We start from the raw sequence: 18,102 nt of genomic DNA, 5'->3' as shown, positions 1-18,102 counted from the left end.
GTGTGCTATGATACCACATGTTGGTGATTTGAACACTGCATGCATAGAATCACATGCATACAATGACATGCACACGTAAAGATGGTATGCTTACCTGAAGAAGAGCTTGCCATTGCTGCAAAGAATGAAAGAAGGTCTTCTACACTCAACAACCAATAATCTAGCTAGAATAGGGTTCACTAAAAAAGGATGGGTGTTGTGAGTGCGGGGACCTCTCTATATATATCCAATCTTCCTTGATATTAGGCCTATTAACCGATACCTTGGATATTCCACACTGATTAGGGTTTCGGTATAGTCCTTCTTGATATTGAACTCTTGTCAAAACTTGATAAGGTTACTTGAATATAATTGCATGTTATTAGGATTCTTAATCTTAACCAAGTAGGAGCGATATTTTCTCAAAATGATCTCATAATCTGAGCTACCAATTTGTCGAGAACAAGAACTCATTCTCCTTGACACTCACATCTTACACATCAGACCTTGAAGCTGTTTGGTAGCCCCCGTAACGTCCATCAACCATTTCCATGTTTTGAATGGTTTGCAATTCCATAAAGTGCTTCCTGAAAAAGTCGTGCATGTGCTTTTCCAGAAAGAGCTTCAATAACCAATAAGCACTTCTAACCCATTCCAGAAGCAATTCCAAACGGGCCCAGAGTTTTCTAAGGTAAAATTTTCGGTAAGATTATTCTTCAAATGCAATACCATCGGTTCGAAAACTTGGCTGAATTCGCAACTTATTTTTGGGCCTATTAAAGGGTCGTCTCACTTGGGCCTAGGACTCGATGAGCCCAATTCTTACTTAAAACCAAAACGGCCCATCCATCACAGCCAGCAGATCCAAAAAACAAAACTAATTCACAACCGTCCGATCTAGGTTTACATATCTCCTTCCCTCCACCCCACTATATAACCCTCACTATCAACAGTTTTCCTGTTCCTCCCGCCTCCAAGCTTTCTAGGTTTTCTTAGTTCCTCCAAAACCCTAGTCTCTCAGTAAAAAGAGAGGTTAAAGGACGGCTCCGTCGCTGTCCGCCTTGACAGAGCCGCCGCTTCGTCTTGGCCCTCGGTTTTGGTCTTGCTCTCTTTCCCAAACTTCCAATTTCCACTAATTTCACAAGCCCTAATCCCCCTAAATCGCAATGGCCCCTAAACCCTCCAAGGCCGACAAGAAGATCGCCTACGATTCCAAGCTCTGCTCCCTCCTCGACGAGTATGGCCAGGTCCTCATTGTCGCCGCCGACAACGTCGGCTCCAAGCAGCTCCAGAACATCCGCAAGGGGCTGCGCGGAGATTCCGTCGTTCTGATGGGGAAGAACACGATGATGAAAAGGTCCGTCAGGATCCATGCGGAGAAGACGGGCAACAGTGCCTACCTCAACCTCGTCCCCCTCCTTGTGGTACGTTTTTCGGCTCCATTTGTTGTTGCTGATTTGTTCGTATGCGTTGGTTTTCTTATTTTTTTTGTTGTTTTTGGGATTTAGGGCAACGTCGGTCTAATTTTCACAAAGGGTGATTTGAAGGAAGTCAGCGAAGAGGTTGGAAAGTACAAGGTAACCGAATTCGATTTCCTTTTTCGTTGTTCGAATTCATGATATTATCAATTTTAATGCGTTTTAGTTGTTGTAGTGATTTAAGATGCGAATTATGTGATAGGAAACTATAATCTGTAATTGTTTGTTGTGTAGATTTCAAATTGGTATGAAATTTAGTGTATTTATGATCAATACGAAACTCAATTTGTTGAACTACCCGTAACAGTAAAATTATGCTGGTTATGCTGTTTTCAAATGTTTTTAAATCCAACAAGACCATTTACTTTCAATTATGATTATGTACATGGTTAAGCATTTTGATCTGTTGTGTATGCTTGAGTTCATGCTCTTATTATTATTTTGCATCTCATTTGTAATGTTTTGTATTGCTTATTGTATAGTAGAACATGATACATTGGATTAGAGTAAAATTGGGCTAGACTCGGCTCTGATTTTCTGCTATCCAGGGTTTTAGTCTGCGCCTCTGTATCTCAGTTCTATGCTTATAAGCAAAATCTGCTCTCTGTTTTCTTCATATCTTTAGGTTTTTTTTAATATTTTTTTGAAGATTGTCTTTATTCTACGAACTTTTTGATGGTTTTGTTGTGACTTCCTGACGGGAGACATTGATCCGTCCCTAACTAAGCAGTTAACGAGCAGGTTACTTATGCCTGTATATTCTGTAAGTAAACGTCGCATATAGATTGCTGTTGATGTTGATGGTCCTCCCAGCTTTGGTTGGGAGCTCCTCCGTTGACAGTGTTGTCATATCCCATCGCCTTGTGGAGCAGTATCATTGCCTTTACTACTTGGGCATGGCCATGAGACCTACATTTTTCAGGGAAAAAAAAACTTCTGAAAAAATTATTCTAGAGTTACTGCTTCTCGAGTATACCTTAACTAAAGGAGACATCTGTATTTTTTTGACTTGGATGATTATACATGGGTTACATGGGTTTAGTTTGCCTCATGTTATTTTTTTGTTAGTTTTCCAATCGATCCCATTTTGTTTGTGTTTTACTATATCTATCTAATTGCTAGCTGTATTTAATTTTGAATTGAATAGGTTGGAGCCCCTGCTCGTGTTGGTTTGGTTGCTCCAATTGATGTGGTGGTTCCTCCTGGTAACACTGGTCTTGACCCATCTCAGACCTCTTTCTTCCAGGTGTGTAATAATCATTCACAATAAATGGTGATTACTTTTTTGTGGGTTTAGTAGTTCTGACTTGGTATGTTACACATTTCAGGTGCTCAACATCCCCACCAAGATTAACAAGGGTACTGTTGAAATCATTACTCCTGTTGAACTTATCAAGAAGGGAGATAAGGTTGGCTCTTCTGAGGCTGCCCTCCTTGCCAAGCTTGGAATCCGGCCATTCTCATATGGTCTTGTTGTCCAGATGGTGTATGACAACGGTTCCGTCTTCAGCCCAGAGGTGCTTGATCTGACTGAGGATGATCTCATGGAGAAGTTTGCTTCTGGTGTCTCGATGGTCACTTCATTGGCGTTGGCCATCTCATACCCCACCCTGGCAGCTGCACCACACATGTTCCTCAATGCCTACAAGAACGTGTTGGCAGTTTCTATTGCCACCGAATATTCCTTCCCACAAGCAGAGAAGGTCAAGGAGTTTCTCAAGGTATTGTGCTATTTTTCAACTGTTTGTGTCCATTTGCTTTTCGTCATTGCTCGTTTCAGTTCATTCTTGTTGGCAAGTGATTAATTGTGGGTTAACAATGCAGGACCCAAGCAAGTTTGCAGTTGCTGCAGCCCCTGTTGCTGCTGCTGCTTCAGGAGGTGCTCCAGCAGCAGCTAAGGAGGAAGAGAAGAAGCCCGAGCCCGAAGAGGAATCCGACGAGGAAATGGGTTTCAGTTTGTTTGATGATTAAGTAGTTATGGTTCATAGCTGAGAACTTGAGGATATGGAAATTTACATTTGCGTGGTTTATGTTTTTTGCGGGGCACTATAATTTTTACTTTTTTTAACGTCGGATATAATTTTTTGGTAGTGATGTGTTGGATATTTTGTTTATTAATATAATGTTTCGCTAGTTTATGTTGTGTACCATTTATTTAGTGGTGTCCAGAACCTGTTGAGAATATTTCAGGCTGAGACTACAGGAAGTAACTTTTAGTGCTTTTTGGAAAAGCACTTGGTAATGCCTCTTGCATTTGCGTATGTTATCTAGCCCAGATTACACGCATGTTACAAATCCCTTCTTCGCGAGGCAATGCCAGCTGACCAGGAGCAGCGTCGTTCATCTTCATCTCCTCTTTCTGTCATCATTTCTTTTTGCCCGTCATTATCATACTAATGGCTCCACCGGATCTCTTCCTCTTAATTCACCAAGTTCGGTGATCTGGATCGTTGAAATTTAATCTAACGGTTATAATTAATGGTTCACTTTAAAAGTTATAATAACTTTACACTATGTTTGGATGAAGAAATTTAAGATTACTAAGGAATTTTAAAATGACCAAAATTGAAATGAAGGGATTTATTTTCTAGAATTTGTGAATTTTGTTGTTTGGTTAACTTAAAAGAACAATGGAATTGAAAATTGAATTTGTTAATTTTAAACTCCCAATCATAGAAATTGAAAAATGACACATATTTACATGGAATTTAAACTTGGAAATTGGAAGTCCCAAATTCCATGTTTTTTTTTCCATGCGGAAATTATAAATTTCTATGTTATAAATCCAAACAAGAGAATTGGTGCATGTCAATTTATAAATTCTGACTTTTATCCAAATTCCAAGTTTATTTCCCTCGTCGAAATATAGTGTTAGCTAAATATCAACTGTCCGGATTTCTGAACTTAGTAGATTAGGAGGAAGGGATCTAGAGATCCTTTTCAGAGATCCCTTTCCTGCTCCTCCCTGGCACGCATCAGCCTACTTCAACATCACCCCAACCAGCGTGCTGGGCTGTCGCTGATCAGCGCCAACGTCGTGGACCTCTGTTTCTCTAAATCTCGACGTGAGCAGCCCCGATGTTGTGGGGTTGTTGGAGCGCTGCTGTGGGTCAGCCGCGAGCTGTGCCGGTGTCATGGGTCACGGGTTTTGGTTTAGACGGGTTGTGGGTTAAGAGCAGCGTGGGTTGGGTGGTGGTCGATGAGTGGGTGGGTGGGTCGAGTGATTTTCAATCCAATCCTAAGCCAATTGTGTTAGTCTCCACCAAACAGTAGACGAATAGCCTAACCTATCCCTTCTAATCCTAACCTAACCAGTCCAAAATATAAAAAATCTTATCCTAACCAGTCCACCAAACGTGCCCTGAAGTTATTATTTTAAGTAGACGAAGGTGTAATAAGGGTCTTTTGGTAGTGTGTATAAATGCTTTCGAGAATGAAATACATTATGTTTTAGTTTTATGACTTTCTGGTCCTTTACTTAATTGGTGATACGATAACAAAGTCACAACTAATTGCACAAATTAGATGAGAAGATGATTAGCTAGGCAGGTCAACCCCTGTGGTCCTGCTATTCATCCTCATTTGACCATACTTTGATACACGTTATGCTTAAACTGTTTGCAAACGTAATTTAAGCTCTTATTTGAGTCTCAGATATCGATATCGTGTACAATGGGTCGGTATGCTATCCTAGTTAAATGGCTGAACCGACATCTGCAACAGTTCGTATATCATTAGAATTTTGAATTTCGAGATGCAGAGCTGACGAAGAACATAATGTGATGAACTTGTGCAAAGGTAGGGTTAGCTTGCTCCTTTCATGCCTCAATCTTTCCCAATATTAGGTCCCTCTGGTCCCCTTAGCCCCATGCTAAGCAACATTTACTGTTTTTTTTTTTTAATGATCATTTGACTTGCCAAAGACAGGAACAACTGTGGCCATCCCCTCACGTAATGTCTATCCACATAAACTACGAACAGGGCAGGCAGGCTGGTCTTTATTTCCTTAAACTAATGTTTATATTAATCAATTCCAACCCTATTAGTCTCAATGGATTATTATTTTAATATATTTATGAGATTAATGTAGGTGGGATAGGTCATGAGCTTTGTTTAAAATATTGATGTAGGTGGAAATATTCATACGTATATGAAAATATTGGTGGATATATCGATGTCAATAACGGTTGCGTTCGACAAAAATTATGGGAATTTGCAATGGTTTAGCATGCCAACTTATTCAGATTTAGTCGAAATTAGAGAACATTTCTCAAAAATTTGAAATATGCAACGGTTCCTGCATATTTTCTATTTGTGAATCGGTAAATGCATCAAAATTTATTGTTTTTTTTTTGTATCTTGCCGATATAGGTTGAAGTTTGCATTTCACTCCCCTACCATATCGATTCTTGATTTTGTAGATATTTCGACAAAAATAACGACAATTTCATGAATATTTTAAATACTGGTTATGAGTCACGAAGCATGAACAACCAACAAAATGTCGACACAAAAAGAATCTTAATCTTAACTAGAACGAGGTTGTTAATCTAGGACTTGCAAGTGATTGATTAATGACGTTGGTGTTTAAAGTTTAATGCGCTAATCTTGTATGAGTTTAAGTTGTGCACGTCGCGGGGTGCAAAGTTATAATCTTTGTTCCAAATTTCTTGTGCTGGGAATCTTTTGGTGTTGCTTGTCGTGCACTATGATGATTGATGGGACAATAAAATGGTTTTGTGAATTGTGACTTGGGTTTGGGATATTGTTATCATCCGTGCAATATTATCCAAGCACGCTAAGAATTTCAAGAACAAAAACATTGTTGTGTTTTTTTAATGGTTTGATTGTTCTCAACGATCAATTTCAGATAATAATGTCGATGCCATTATAAAAGTGATTCTCATCTTAATAATTTGACATTTTTCTATCGTCAAGTATTATCATTTTATTTATGTTATATTATATAAGTTTCGTTATTATTAATATGATAAATGATTGCACGATCAGTTAATCAGACATAAAACAACATGAAAGCAACAAGTTTCGGGTGAACTCGCTAACAAGTCGGGGGACGTTATCAGGTTACCCCGTTAAGAACCCGTTAATGAGTCCGGTTACGTGTTAAGAACCTGGTAAGATATTGTTTGCTAGATCTATACATTAGATATAACAATTTCTTGCATGACGTGTCAATCCGACACGACCTGTTAACGAATCAAGTCGTTATTAGGTCACATGTTAAAAACTCGTTAAGATAACATGATTGACACAACACAACCCATAAACTAATGAGTATGACATTAAAAACGACATGAACACGACAAATACAACCCTTTTGCCACGTCTAGATGACACCTTAACTATTGCTGATTGATTTTAAAGGGAGTTCATATGAATTAGTAACATCATGTGAACACCCTGACCATTTATCCAAAAACTTTCTCATAATGATGCTCAAAGAGCTAATAAAAATGATCTACAAGGTCAATTTGTTTTCTTTTGAGTTGATTTGTAACAGTGCTATTTTGTTGGTATAATTCTAAGTCGCACAACGTGGACGTGGACTGGGCAAACTGATGGCTAGAAAATTCGTCGACCTAATCTTTTTCTTTGACGTTGGTTATCCAACTAATCACTTCGTATTTTTCTTAGTTTCTTCTAGTTAGAAACTAAGAATATTAAAATGTACAAGACCCTGGCTACAATCTCGAAATATGTTACTTTTAGTCGTTCACAGGTATTTTTTCGGGACTTGGATTGTCTGCCCTCCCATTTAGGTGCCCTCCCCGTGCCCTTCTGTTTTGTGTGGTCACGGTTAAGCCACGTCAATATTTTATATTATTTTTTTATAAAAATAATAAAACAAAAAGAAATAGTAATATAAAATGTTGACGTGGCTTAACCGTGACCACAAAAACAGGAGGGCACGAGGAGGGCACAGAAATTGGAGGGCAGACAATCCAAGTCCATTTTTTCGTTCAAAACGCTTTTCTTCTTTTTTCGTAGTTTTTCTTTGGGAGGTTTGAATTATAATATCGAATATATATATAAAAAACCACAACAACATCTTGAACTGCGTCAAATTTATAGCTGATGCCTATTTTTTAGCCTTGATACAACGCAATGTGAACAACTGGCGGTAACATGTTTTATGACGTCTTACATAGATTCCGATTCAATCCTGTCTAAACAAGTGGATAAAGTTGGGGGCAATCCTTAGCATCCGGTGCATGATAGCCAATAATCCCCCACTTTCTGCCTCAAAGCATGCTTCCTTGCTGGGACACCACTCCTAGCCCACAGTTGACTTTCCTCCCAAGGTCAAATAAAGCAACATCAACGACAAAATTATCTATTAGATATTAAAAAATAAATAAAATACAAATTTGCGCTTCTACTATTGGCTCCCAATAAAAATGGTTACATGCACTCACGATTGCAACTATCTACTTGTTTCGTGAGCTCTTGTTTATCCCACCATAAGCTGTTGGACATTCATCCATATCGAAAACCGGCCGACTTTCTTAAATCGGTTAAAACCAGCATTCTACCTTTATTTATTCAAATCTAACTAACCAACACCGTATAGCTTATTGATTGATTAATTCAACTTCATTTTATATTAATTAAATCAAATCAATCAAGCCAATTCGTATTTTTACAATTGTATCCACACCACTTGTAAGGCGAGCCGTACTACAGCAGAAAAGTTACCTCTTTGTGACAAAAAAAATCACGATTTCGAATCGTGGAAACAACCTTTTTGAAAATCATGGATAGGGCTACATAAAATAAATGTTTTTCTTGACTCTGGCAAAGCAGAATACTTGTTAACTTGAAGTCGCTCTTTTTATCTATACCTCTAGTGATCCGTCTACTTATAATATACTTCACATCTAACACACATTATACTCGAAAAATAAATTCAAACTCGGATGTAAAAAATGAGCAAATTAATTCTGAATAATATGGTTACGCTTGGTTTGCAAACTAAGTGTATGTTGAGTGCAAATACAAGGACCCAATTTTACGTCCAAATCTTTTTTTAAATAATTAAACACCAAACTTTTCTTGCCTTTTGGTTGCTTTTGATGGGGTGGGCATATCAGACTACCATACACACACGAGAACTTACGGCTAAGCCAACTAACCATACCCATCCCAACAGTCACCCGTCGTCGGATCATGCAACTCCACCACCACCACTACTGTACGGCCAACATGGCTGCATCCTAGTGGCTTGTTAGGCACCGCCGCACAACTGTGATGATCCCACGTGTCCCGCGCACCTGTGGAGTGGGTAGCTCACGTGACCTTCACACCACGTGTCGGAAGGTGGGGGCATGTCTCACATGGTTAACCCCGCGTGATTTGGTTGGCGACCAAAAAGCGTGCCGAGTTGGAAGGCACTTAGATTGAGTCTCGCTTTGGTGGGCCAGCGGGTAGCGGACGCGTGGCTAGTTGAAGGCGGTGGGATTGGCAGAAGTTGACGGCGGTAAACGCGGGGGATTTGGGATTTGCATCCTCGCAGCATCCCTCTAAGGATCCTATGGATCAACGCATACGAACCGTTAATTAATAATCGTGTGGTCGTAATTTTTTTTTATATTTTTCACGTAAAATAAGATTGTTTTACTTTTAAAAATATAAAAAGCATTTAATTGTGACCGCACGATTTTTTATCAACGGTCCGTGTGCTTTGATCCTTAGGATTCCTAGGAAAGGGATCCGGCGAGGATCCAATTCCGAGGATTTGATCCAATCCAAGTCCAACTTGTTTGGGGATTCGAGATTTTTTAGTGTTCCTGAAACATAGGACGGAACATCACATGTCATTGTACAATTATACAAAAGTTTTTTCTAAAGTGTATCATTAATTGTATAATAACAAGTTGTCCAAGACACTGAAATATCTCATAGTTTATTGGATTGGATTTGAAAAAGGAGTGAGAAAGGGACAAAGAGTCGAAGTTAAAGAGAGAGATTAGCCAACAATGGCGACCTATGGTTTGGTGTCATCTAGGAATACGGAGGCAAGCAATAAAATTGGGTCATGCGACCCCATCTTTAGTGCACATTTTCAACAAAGATGGTTAAGCGTGTCCTCCTTAATGCATTGATGTTTGTAGTGTAGGGGGCAACGCCGTCACAGTCGTTTCAGCATCCTCTTGTTGTTATGAGTTATCCAAACAGTCCCCAACGGGAAGATGGACGTGCAGTGCATGCCCATAATTTGAATTGAAGAATGCAATGCCACTTGGTGTATTTCGGGTTAAATATTATGAATCATCTGGATTGGATATGTATGGGTAAAGTAAATGAAATGTAAAGTCCGCCAGTTTGGTTGCTTTTATTATATTTCTTTTTGCTTTTCCACTTCGTTTTCACTACCAAATGTGAAATGTACAATGTTGGAAATGACAAATCTTTCAAGTGTTGTATTTTAATTGGGTAAGTTCGAATCCTTTGAGTGCAATGCAAAACATGCAAACACCCAAATCCATCGTTCAAACCCTAGAGATTTCTTCAATATGTCAAACTACTACAATTAAGAATTTAGAAGGTGTTTTGTCATACATGAGGTTGAGACTTATAGGTGTGATGGTACATGAGCTTACTCCACATTTTCGGCTTAATTTTGACTCTCGTTGTTCCCCTTCCTTTTAAAACTTCAGCTCGCGCTTGCATGACACTATATATGAATTGTACATTTTCATGACACCATTTTCGATGTATTGCAAAATTTCAATTTCCGAATTCTACACCAAACAAATAATCCCGATATGCTACAAAATTTTATTAGAGGAGCGAAAAACTTCTCTATTTGGTTGCTCAAAAACTTATTCCAACCTAACAAATAATTTTCTGAAAAATTCGGATATTTTTTTTTTTCCTCACAGTCTTCGGAAAAGGAATCCTAACTTTATATGGACATGAGCATCAAGTAATTACAAAAGAAAATTAGTCCAGACTGTTCAATCCTATCCAGAATGCTCTTCCATACGCCGTTGGTATTTATAAAGACTAATTTGGCTTTAATCCAATGCGAAGAGGCGGCCTAAAAGGCCGTGGTATAAAATTAGGGGGAGTCGGCTGCAGTCGTTTTCTTTCTGCTTTCCGAAATGTCCGGACAGATTTTTGAGTTCCTTCTCCTAACTTAACCCTATCCCAACTTAACCGACAAGGGCACGGTTTCGTAAATTCTGACCACAAACTCATGTCGCCTTCTTTATATTTGTTGACCAATTGAGAAATGTGGACAAACATTTTCTTCTACTCAGAATTTTTGGATGACAACCAATTTTAGAGAAGGGACAACCCACCAAGCATCCAAAGAAGGAACTCGAATAAATTAATGGTCTTCTTTACAACTCGGCTACAACTATTAACCACAAAAATAAAATGATATATATTATATTGGATTCGACTTATCTAAAACTTTGCAAACTGCAAATTTGAGGCCAGTAAATCTGGTTTAGGAGGTGTCGAAAGTATAGCCTAATTTGATACAATAATAAATTCGTAGGCTTATGCAAGTCCATTATCAATAATATCGATAGTGTCTCAACTTAACTGTTCATTACTAGGTGTTGAATTTTATTTTAAAGACCTTGGTGATGTTAGAGATTGCAACTTTCATATGTTATGAATTTATTATTTATCTATGACCGGATGTGAAATCTTATTCTCTAACATTCTTGACCAGTACAACCCAAAGTCAAGTAATTTAAGGGAATGGTGAAGGTTCATAGGGTACGCTCCTATTTTGTTCAAAAAGAGAACAAAGGCGATATAAGGGAATATGGAAACTTTTTTTCTTGTCGAAAGGGAATATAGAAACTTGATGGAGTGAGAATTTTCTATTACAGCCAACGAGTGTTGGCTCATTTAGTAAGAGCTCTGTCATGTGTCGTCCCATCAAAGTTTGACTCTCGCTGTCTGCATTCCTTGTTGGTGCGCAATATGTAAATTCCTACGTAAATACATAAAGATTACAAATGGCAGGTAGGTGCTACGGATAAGTCCTTTCATCTTAAGATTATGAGTATACCTGATACTGATGGTGAAAAATAACCATTCACCGCCTAAACTTTTCTTTACTAAAAAAAATTGTCTATTACAAAAAGAAGGTACATGTATCACCGTAAATCAATATTGTAGGTATTGTTACCAATTAAGGTAAGCTAAAAGTTTCTCAATTCAATTCGACAGTTGGGTGTATAGTTGGATACAGAAATAAAACGTTTATTTTCAAAACAAATGAAAATTTAAAAAAAAAGACACAATATTAAAGTTAGCTTAGCCGATAGTAGATGGACAACGTCGATTAACGTTGACTAAAGTAAAACTTTCAACATTCCACACTATTTTCAGGTCCATTTGAAACGAACGCAGTTGTGTGCATTACGAACACTATCACATATTATTATCATTCCAGGCAGTGAAAATTTCAGAACTCGAATCTTGGAAAATTCCAGTACTAAAAGTCCAAGTTTTATATAGAAACAGGTGTATAGCTCGTAAAAAAGTGCATCTTGTTGAACACTTTGGACTTGTTATCTCTAGCCAAATCGAATTGTGCATATGTCAACTTATATGTCTAATGAATGAATTTATTGAGTGTTGTCGGTGCAACCTGATTACAACAAACATTTTGGTGGCACAAACATGACCCGTATTAAACATTCAGAGGGTCCTTTACTCCTTGGAAGATTTGCATTTGTACATTTTCCAAATTCTAGATGGTCCACATCAGTCCCAATCTACATCCGTGACTGATTTCAGGCATAATAAAAATAAAAAATTGTTATTAGCACTTCAAAATTCTCATTATAACTCTTAACTTTCTATATTTGAAAAGAAAAATATAGTTGTGAAGAGTGTAGAATGAGATTTTTGGGATGTCAATAACACTTCGCTAAAAATACACCATAAGATTGATATGTCTCACTTCAAGAATATATCTACAGACAAAAAAAATATGCATATTATAGTTAAATAAAACAATAACATAACGAGATGGTATTAAATTTGGGTTTTTATTTTTAGACAACGATATGTCTACCATTAATAAGGTATAGAAATATAATCAATTTGAACTTATTATTCACGATATTCAAACTAAAATCTCTCACTTACATGTGAGAAAAAAAAAAAAAGTATTTTTTTCTCACAACCCTCAAGTGGTGGTATTGCTTACCACCTTATCTATTAACATTAGATAAATTTAATGTTAAAAATTTGTGTCTACCCACCACACAAATATCAAAAATTAAATTTATCTAACGATAATAAATAAAGTAATGGGTATTACCATTACTTAAAAATAATGAGCAAAAATATTACCGTGAAAAAACACAACCCAATGTAATACTAATAGCGGAATACAGTTAAAAATTAAACCGACTTTTTTCCTTTTTTTATTTAGTTTTTGTATTTTTATTTAATATTCGTTTGGTTGTTAAGAAGCTACGCTGCTACGGACACACCGTATTGGTAACGGGTTAGTCATTAGGTGATATGGATAAGCTTCATGTGCCCACAAAACAAAAATATTAAAAACCGACCTTTTTTTTTTTTTAATTTAGTTTTCAAAACCACGACTTTCAAATTCCTCATTCTTCATGCCCATTTATCCACACGCCTTTTCTTCTCTTCAATTTCCTCTGCCCTATAAATACCCGTTTCCTCTCCTCATCCAGTTCAAACGCAACTCAGATCCTAAATCCACAAATTCTCAAAAACATAAAAACATTTTCAAAGACGGTTTCTCTTCTGAAAAATGGTTGATTTAGATTGGAAGGCAAAGATCATCTCCTCCAACATGCCCAGTAAATCCCCCAAGCTCTCCAACAAGCTCCACGTTTCGGTTCCCGGTTCGTTTCGCGCCGCCTCCCAAGTCCAGACCGATATTTCGGCCGCCTCCGATATGTCCTGCTCCACCTACGAGCAGTACCTCCGCCTCCCGGAGCTCCGACAGCTCTGGAGCTCCCACGACTTCCCCTCTTGGAAGAACGAGTCGATTCTCAAACCGGCTCTCCAAGCTCTCGAAATCACGTTCCGGTTCCTCTCGACTGTTTTGTCCGATCCTAGACCGTATTCGAACCGGCGCGAGTGGAAGCGCCGGCTCGAGTCGCTCACTACCAGCCAGATACAGCTCATCGCCATGTTGATCGAGGACGAAGAGGAAGACAGCGAGACGCGCGGAATGGCGCCGATCGTTGATCTCAGCACGTCGAATGGGGAGCTTGCCCGCGACGGGAGCATGGCGGAGGTGTGGAGTTCGGGGGAGCACACGGTGGTGAGCCGCATCAGCGAGGCCAGTTTGCTGCCACGACTCGCCACGTGGCAGAAATCGGAAGGGATGGCGCAGAAGATCTTGTACTCGATCGAGTGCGAGATGAGGAACTGTCCGTACTCGCTGGGTCTGGGTGAGCCGAACCTCGCCGGGAAACCGAACCTGGATTACGACGCCGTTTGCAAGCCGAGCGAGCTGCATACGCTGAGGAAGAGCCCGTACGACCCCCACGTCGACAGCTACGAGAACCAGACGGTGTACGCCACGCACCAGGTCCTCGAGTCGTGGGTCCACGTTTGCCGGGAGCTTCTCAAGCGCGTAACGAGCCGCATCGAATCTCGAGACTTCGAAAAGGCTGCGAGCGACTGTTACGTGATCGAACGGATATGGAAGCTCCTGGCGGAGATAGAGGATCTCCACCTTCTGATGGACCCGGCCGATTTTTTGAGGCTGAAGAATCAGCTGCAGATCAAGACGGTGGACGATACGGAGTCGTTTTGCTTCAGATCGAAGGCGCTCGTGGAGGTGACGAAGCTCTGCAAGGAACTAAGGCATAAGGTGCCGTTCATATTGGGGGTTGAGGTGGACCCCAAGGGTGGGCCCCGGATTCAGGAGGCGGCGATGAGGCTGTACTCGGAGAAGAAGGCCGGTTCGGACTCCGACTCCGGCTCGGAGAAGATCCACGTGCTGCAGGCGCTTCAGGCGATGGAGTCGGCGCTGAAGCGTTTCTACTACGCGTACAAGCAGGTGCTGGTGGTGTTGATGGGGAGCTTGGAGGCGAAGGGGAACCGAGTTGTGGTGAGTCCGGAGACCTGTGACTCGCTGAGTCGGATATTTCTGGAGCCGACTTATTTCCCGAGCTTGGACGCGGCGAAGACGTTTTTGGGGGATAGTATAAATCACGATATACACAGCGGAGACAGGCGGAGTCGGCGGATGCAGTGAGCGATTGACACGTTGACTGATTGGGTTTGGATGTTGACTCGGTCTGTTAACTCATTTTTTGACCGACCCTTGTAAACTCTAGATCTAGAAGGCGAATATTCTTTTTAGTTTTTACTGTTTTTTTTGTCCCGTCTTCGTATTTTATTATTTTGTCTTTTTTTTTTTATGGTTGATCAAATCTTGTAAAATATTACAGATTTTTATAAAATATTGGATAAATTATATTTTACTCCTTCACAGAACTTTTATTTTGTCACAGTTTCACATATTTGTTAGCTAAATCGTTAGTTTAATGTTAAATGATGACGTGATAAATGTGTGACATATTTTCAGAGGGTTTTTTATTTTCGGATTGAGAGAAAATTTTAGGGAGATTTGGGAAGACGAAGAATCAGAAGAAATTTGGAAAATTTGGGAATGGGGTGTAGGGATTGGGAGGGGGAGGATTGACATGGTGGTTCTACGGGATGGGTGGTGGTGGAGGATTTTTCACATTCAAACTTAGTAGCGCGAAGAACACGGAGGAAAGAGCAGTCAGCTGAAGAAAAAGTCCCCAGCTTTTCCGAGAAAATGGTCAAACAGAGTAATCTCCAGAAACCCAATTCAGAAAACGCCACGATTTATCAATCCCCTGTGGGTTTCCGGGAAAGTTTCCAACTTGGTCCTTCGAATTGAGCTCCAGAACTCGAACATGCAACTGGGTTTTGGGTTTCGAATTTCAGATCGGGTTTTATCATCTGTGACCAGAGGAAGAGAGAGGGATTTGGGGCGGTAGTGTGATGAGAAATGGGAGAAAATGCAGCAGCATTGCACACAACTGTGAACACCGTACATGCATTGGAGATACAAGGAGATGGTGATGGAGGTCTCGGGTGGGAGAAGAGGGGGTGGGCCCCTTTTTATTTGTCTTTGATAACCAATTATTTTTTATATGTTACGTCATCAAATATGTGGATCATGCATTTGTCACATTATTACTTAACAGTCAAACTAACGGTTAACTAACGTATGTATAAAATTGCAACAAAATAAAACTTTGTGTGTGAGATTGAAATGTTTGAAAGATGTTATATAAGATTGCAATTGCATTGAAATCCGAAAAGTAAAATGTAATACATTACATTGCTTTGAACTCTTCACAATCCGCAAATAGTGTTTGCTGTGTGCTTGTAATTTTACTCCCATAATTTATCCGTTTCAAAATTTCAAACAGAACTTCCCTCACAAGAAGCCCTGAAACCTCTATGCGCAACTCATCCACAATGACGGATATAATCTAGGGAACTTTAACGAAAAGCACCCAGTACTGTTCACTTTAACGAAAAACCATATTTTTACACTAAAAAGTCAATCATGGTACTATTCACTTTACCCTTTATTTTGTCCTTATCATTAAAACTCAAAGTTTTCAAACCCTTTTCATTAGTTTTCCTTATAATCTATCGCTTGTTAGTGCAATATACTGTTGTATCAAACAATGACGGATATAATCCACCGAGCCAGACTATGGTGTTTGACGAAGTCCACATGCAGTTACTGTAACTGAAAAATAAAATAGATCCATACACATGCCATCTCATCAGATATCACTCTTAATGGAAAAGGTCTTGCCATGCACATATTGTAAAAGAATTATTTCATAAGATAGTTATTTACATTAATGAAACTGAAAAATAAAATAGATCCATAAGAACTAAAAAAAACTAATGAAAATGGTTTGAAAACTTTGAGTTTTAACGATAAAGACAAAATAAAGGATAAAGTGAATAGTACCATGATTGACTTTGTAGTGTAAAAATGTGGTTTTCGTTAAAGTGAACACTACCGGGAGTTTTTCGTTAAAGTTCCCTAAGAAATATAGGTAACATATTCATGGAATTTGATGTAACAAATGCATTGAAAATATTGTTTGTACCATACTTAGGGCATCTGTATTTAGATCTCGTATAAATACTCGGGGGACTCAAATGTAATTATGTTATAAAGGAAGAGGCAAATATGTAATAAGTGAGGAGCCCTTATTCTATAAAAGGACCCCTCACTCTCCTAAGTAAGGGAGGCCAATTTCTTAGGCCTGAGATCCTCTCTCATATTCAGAGCAAAGCTCTCTTCCTCACAATCCTCTCAGAGAAATACAATAATCGGTGTGGACGTAGCCCAAACATTGGGGTGAACCACGATACATTTTGTGTTATTTACATTTCTTGCAGATTCACGGTAGGATTTACGTTGTTCCAAGACCCCTCCGGTTTTATGCATCAACATTTGGCGCCGTCTGTGGGAAACAACACGAAAAGCTATGTCGGTTCTCTTTCACATTTTCATCTCACCACCGTGAGATCTCACCACACTCCACCGTGAATCAGCAGAAACCAAAGAACCAAACATCTGCACAGTCGCTGCAAAACCTATACCTTCCGTTCCAGGTCACTGCAACAGCTACGAACGAGCTTCACAATTCTCAGATCTCTCTCTCTAGAAAGAATAACCATCTTATATGTTTTTTTAACTACTATGCGACAATGGTCGTGGCTTCGTCGTCCAGAACAAGATCTGACAGGTACAAGCATCGCAAATCGTTGCCGTTCCTTTCTTCTTCGTCATCAGGCTTCTTGTCGTCCACCTCCTCGAGCTTCTCCTCTGGGGCGTCGACGTTCTTCGAAAGCTCCGCCTCCCCCACACGCATCTCTATGTACGCCCACTCTCTTTCCCTGTCGTCATCGTCGTGGTCCTTACGATTCGCAAACCGTCCCGGCTCTCTTGGCCTTTCAATTTCCATGAAGAATCGGTTACCCATCAGCAAGAACAATAACAGGAACAGCGGCGCTAGCAAGAGAACGTGCCTATGTTCCCCTACGACACACCCTGGCTCGTTTCGGTGCGCCCTGCACAAGACCTCACCACGTGGCGGTGTGGCTCACCAATCACATTGTGGCAACCAAAGTTCACCGTATCAATCGAGTACCAGCCTGAACTACAGAAGGTCGACAATGAAAAATTCGGTGGTGAGAATCGGAAGAGTGGAAGGTCTTTGTCATCCGCTCGTTTCTTTCCCATATTCTCTCTTTGCAGCTGATGTGATTGGGAGCAGAGGAGAGTGATTTCTGGCGAATGGGGTAGGAGAGGCAGTGAAGGAAGAACAAGTTTCACAAAAGAAGATTCTTCAAGCGGTTTTAGTCTCTCCTCAGCCATTCTGTTAATACCTCTCTCTCCACACCACCGTCCCTTCCCTCTCGTCATCCCCATTCCGCCCCCCCCCCCCCCCGCCCCCTCCTGGCCTTTCTAAAGCCGCTGAGTTCGACGACCTCATGAACTGGGCCCCCCGCAGCTCTATCTAGGCAATGACCTTCGGCCTCGCCTGCTGCGCCGTTGAGATGGAAGCCCACCGGAAAGCCCGAA

At 39.9% G+C, this 18,102-nt stretch overlaps 2 protein-coding genes across 2 annotated transcripts; both read left to right on the top strand.

Annotated features, from left to right (window-relative positions):
* The first annotated feature begins 884 nt into the window (after positions 1–884).
* LOC103424477 (large ribosomal subunit protein uL10) lies at positions 885–3,593 on the top strand. The gene is made up of 5 exons (XM_008362562.4): positions 885–1,403; positions 1,488–1,556; positions 2,605–2,703; positions 2,786–3,178; positions 3,282–3,593. The coding sequence occupies exons 1-5, from the start codon at positions 1,146–1,148 to the stop codon at positions 3,426–3,428; spliced, it is 966 nt and encodes a 321-aa protein (XP_008360784.1). The 5' UTR covers positions 885–1,145; the 3' UTR covers positions 3,429–3,593.
* Positions 3,594–13,019: 9,426 nt separating this feature from the next.
* LOC103424478 (nematode resistance protein-like HSPRO2) lies at positions 13,020–14,932 on the top strand. The gene has a single exon (XM_008362563.4). It carries the CDS (start codon positions 13,243–13,245, stop codon positions 14,701–14,703), a length of 1,461 nt encoding a protein of 486 aa, XP_008360785.1. The 5' UTR covers positions 13,020–13,242; the 3' UTR covers positions 14,704–14,932.
* Positions 14,933–18,102: the final 3,170 nt, after the last annotated feature.

This window comes from Malus domestica, chromosome 07, assembly GCF_042453785.1.
Source record: "Malus domestica chromosome 07, GDT2T_hap1".
NCBI lineage: Eukaryota > Viridiplantae > Streptophyta > Magnoliopsida > Rosales > Rosaceae > Malus > Malus domestica.
Note: the sequence above shows the minus strand (reverse complement) of the source record. Positions and strands in the feature narration are given on the sequence as shown.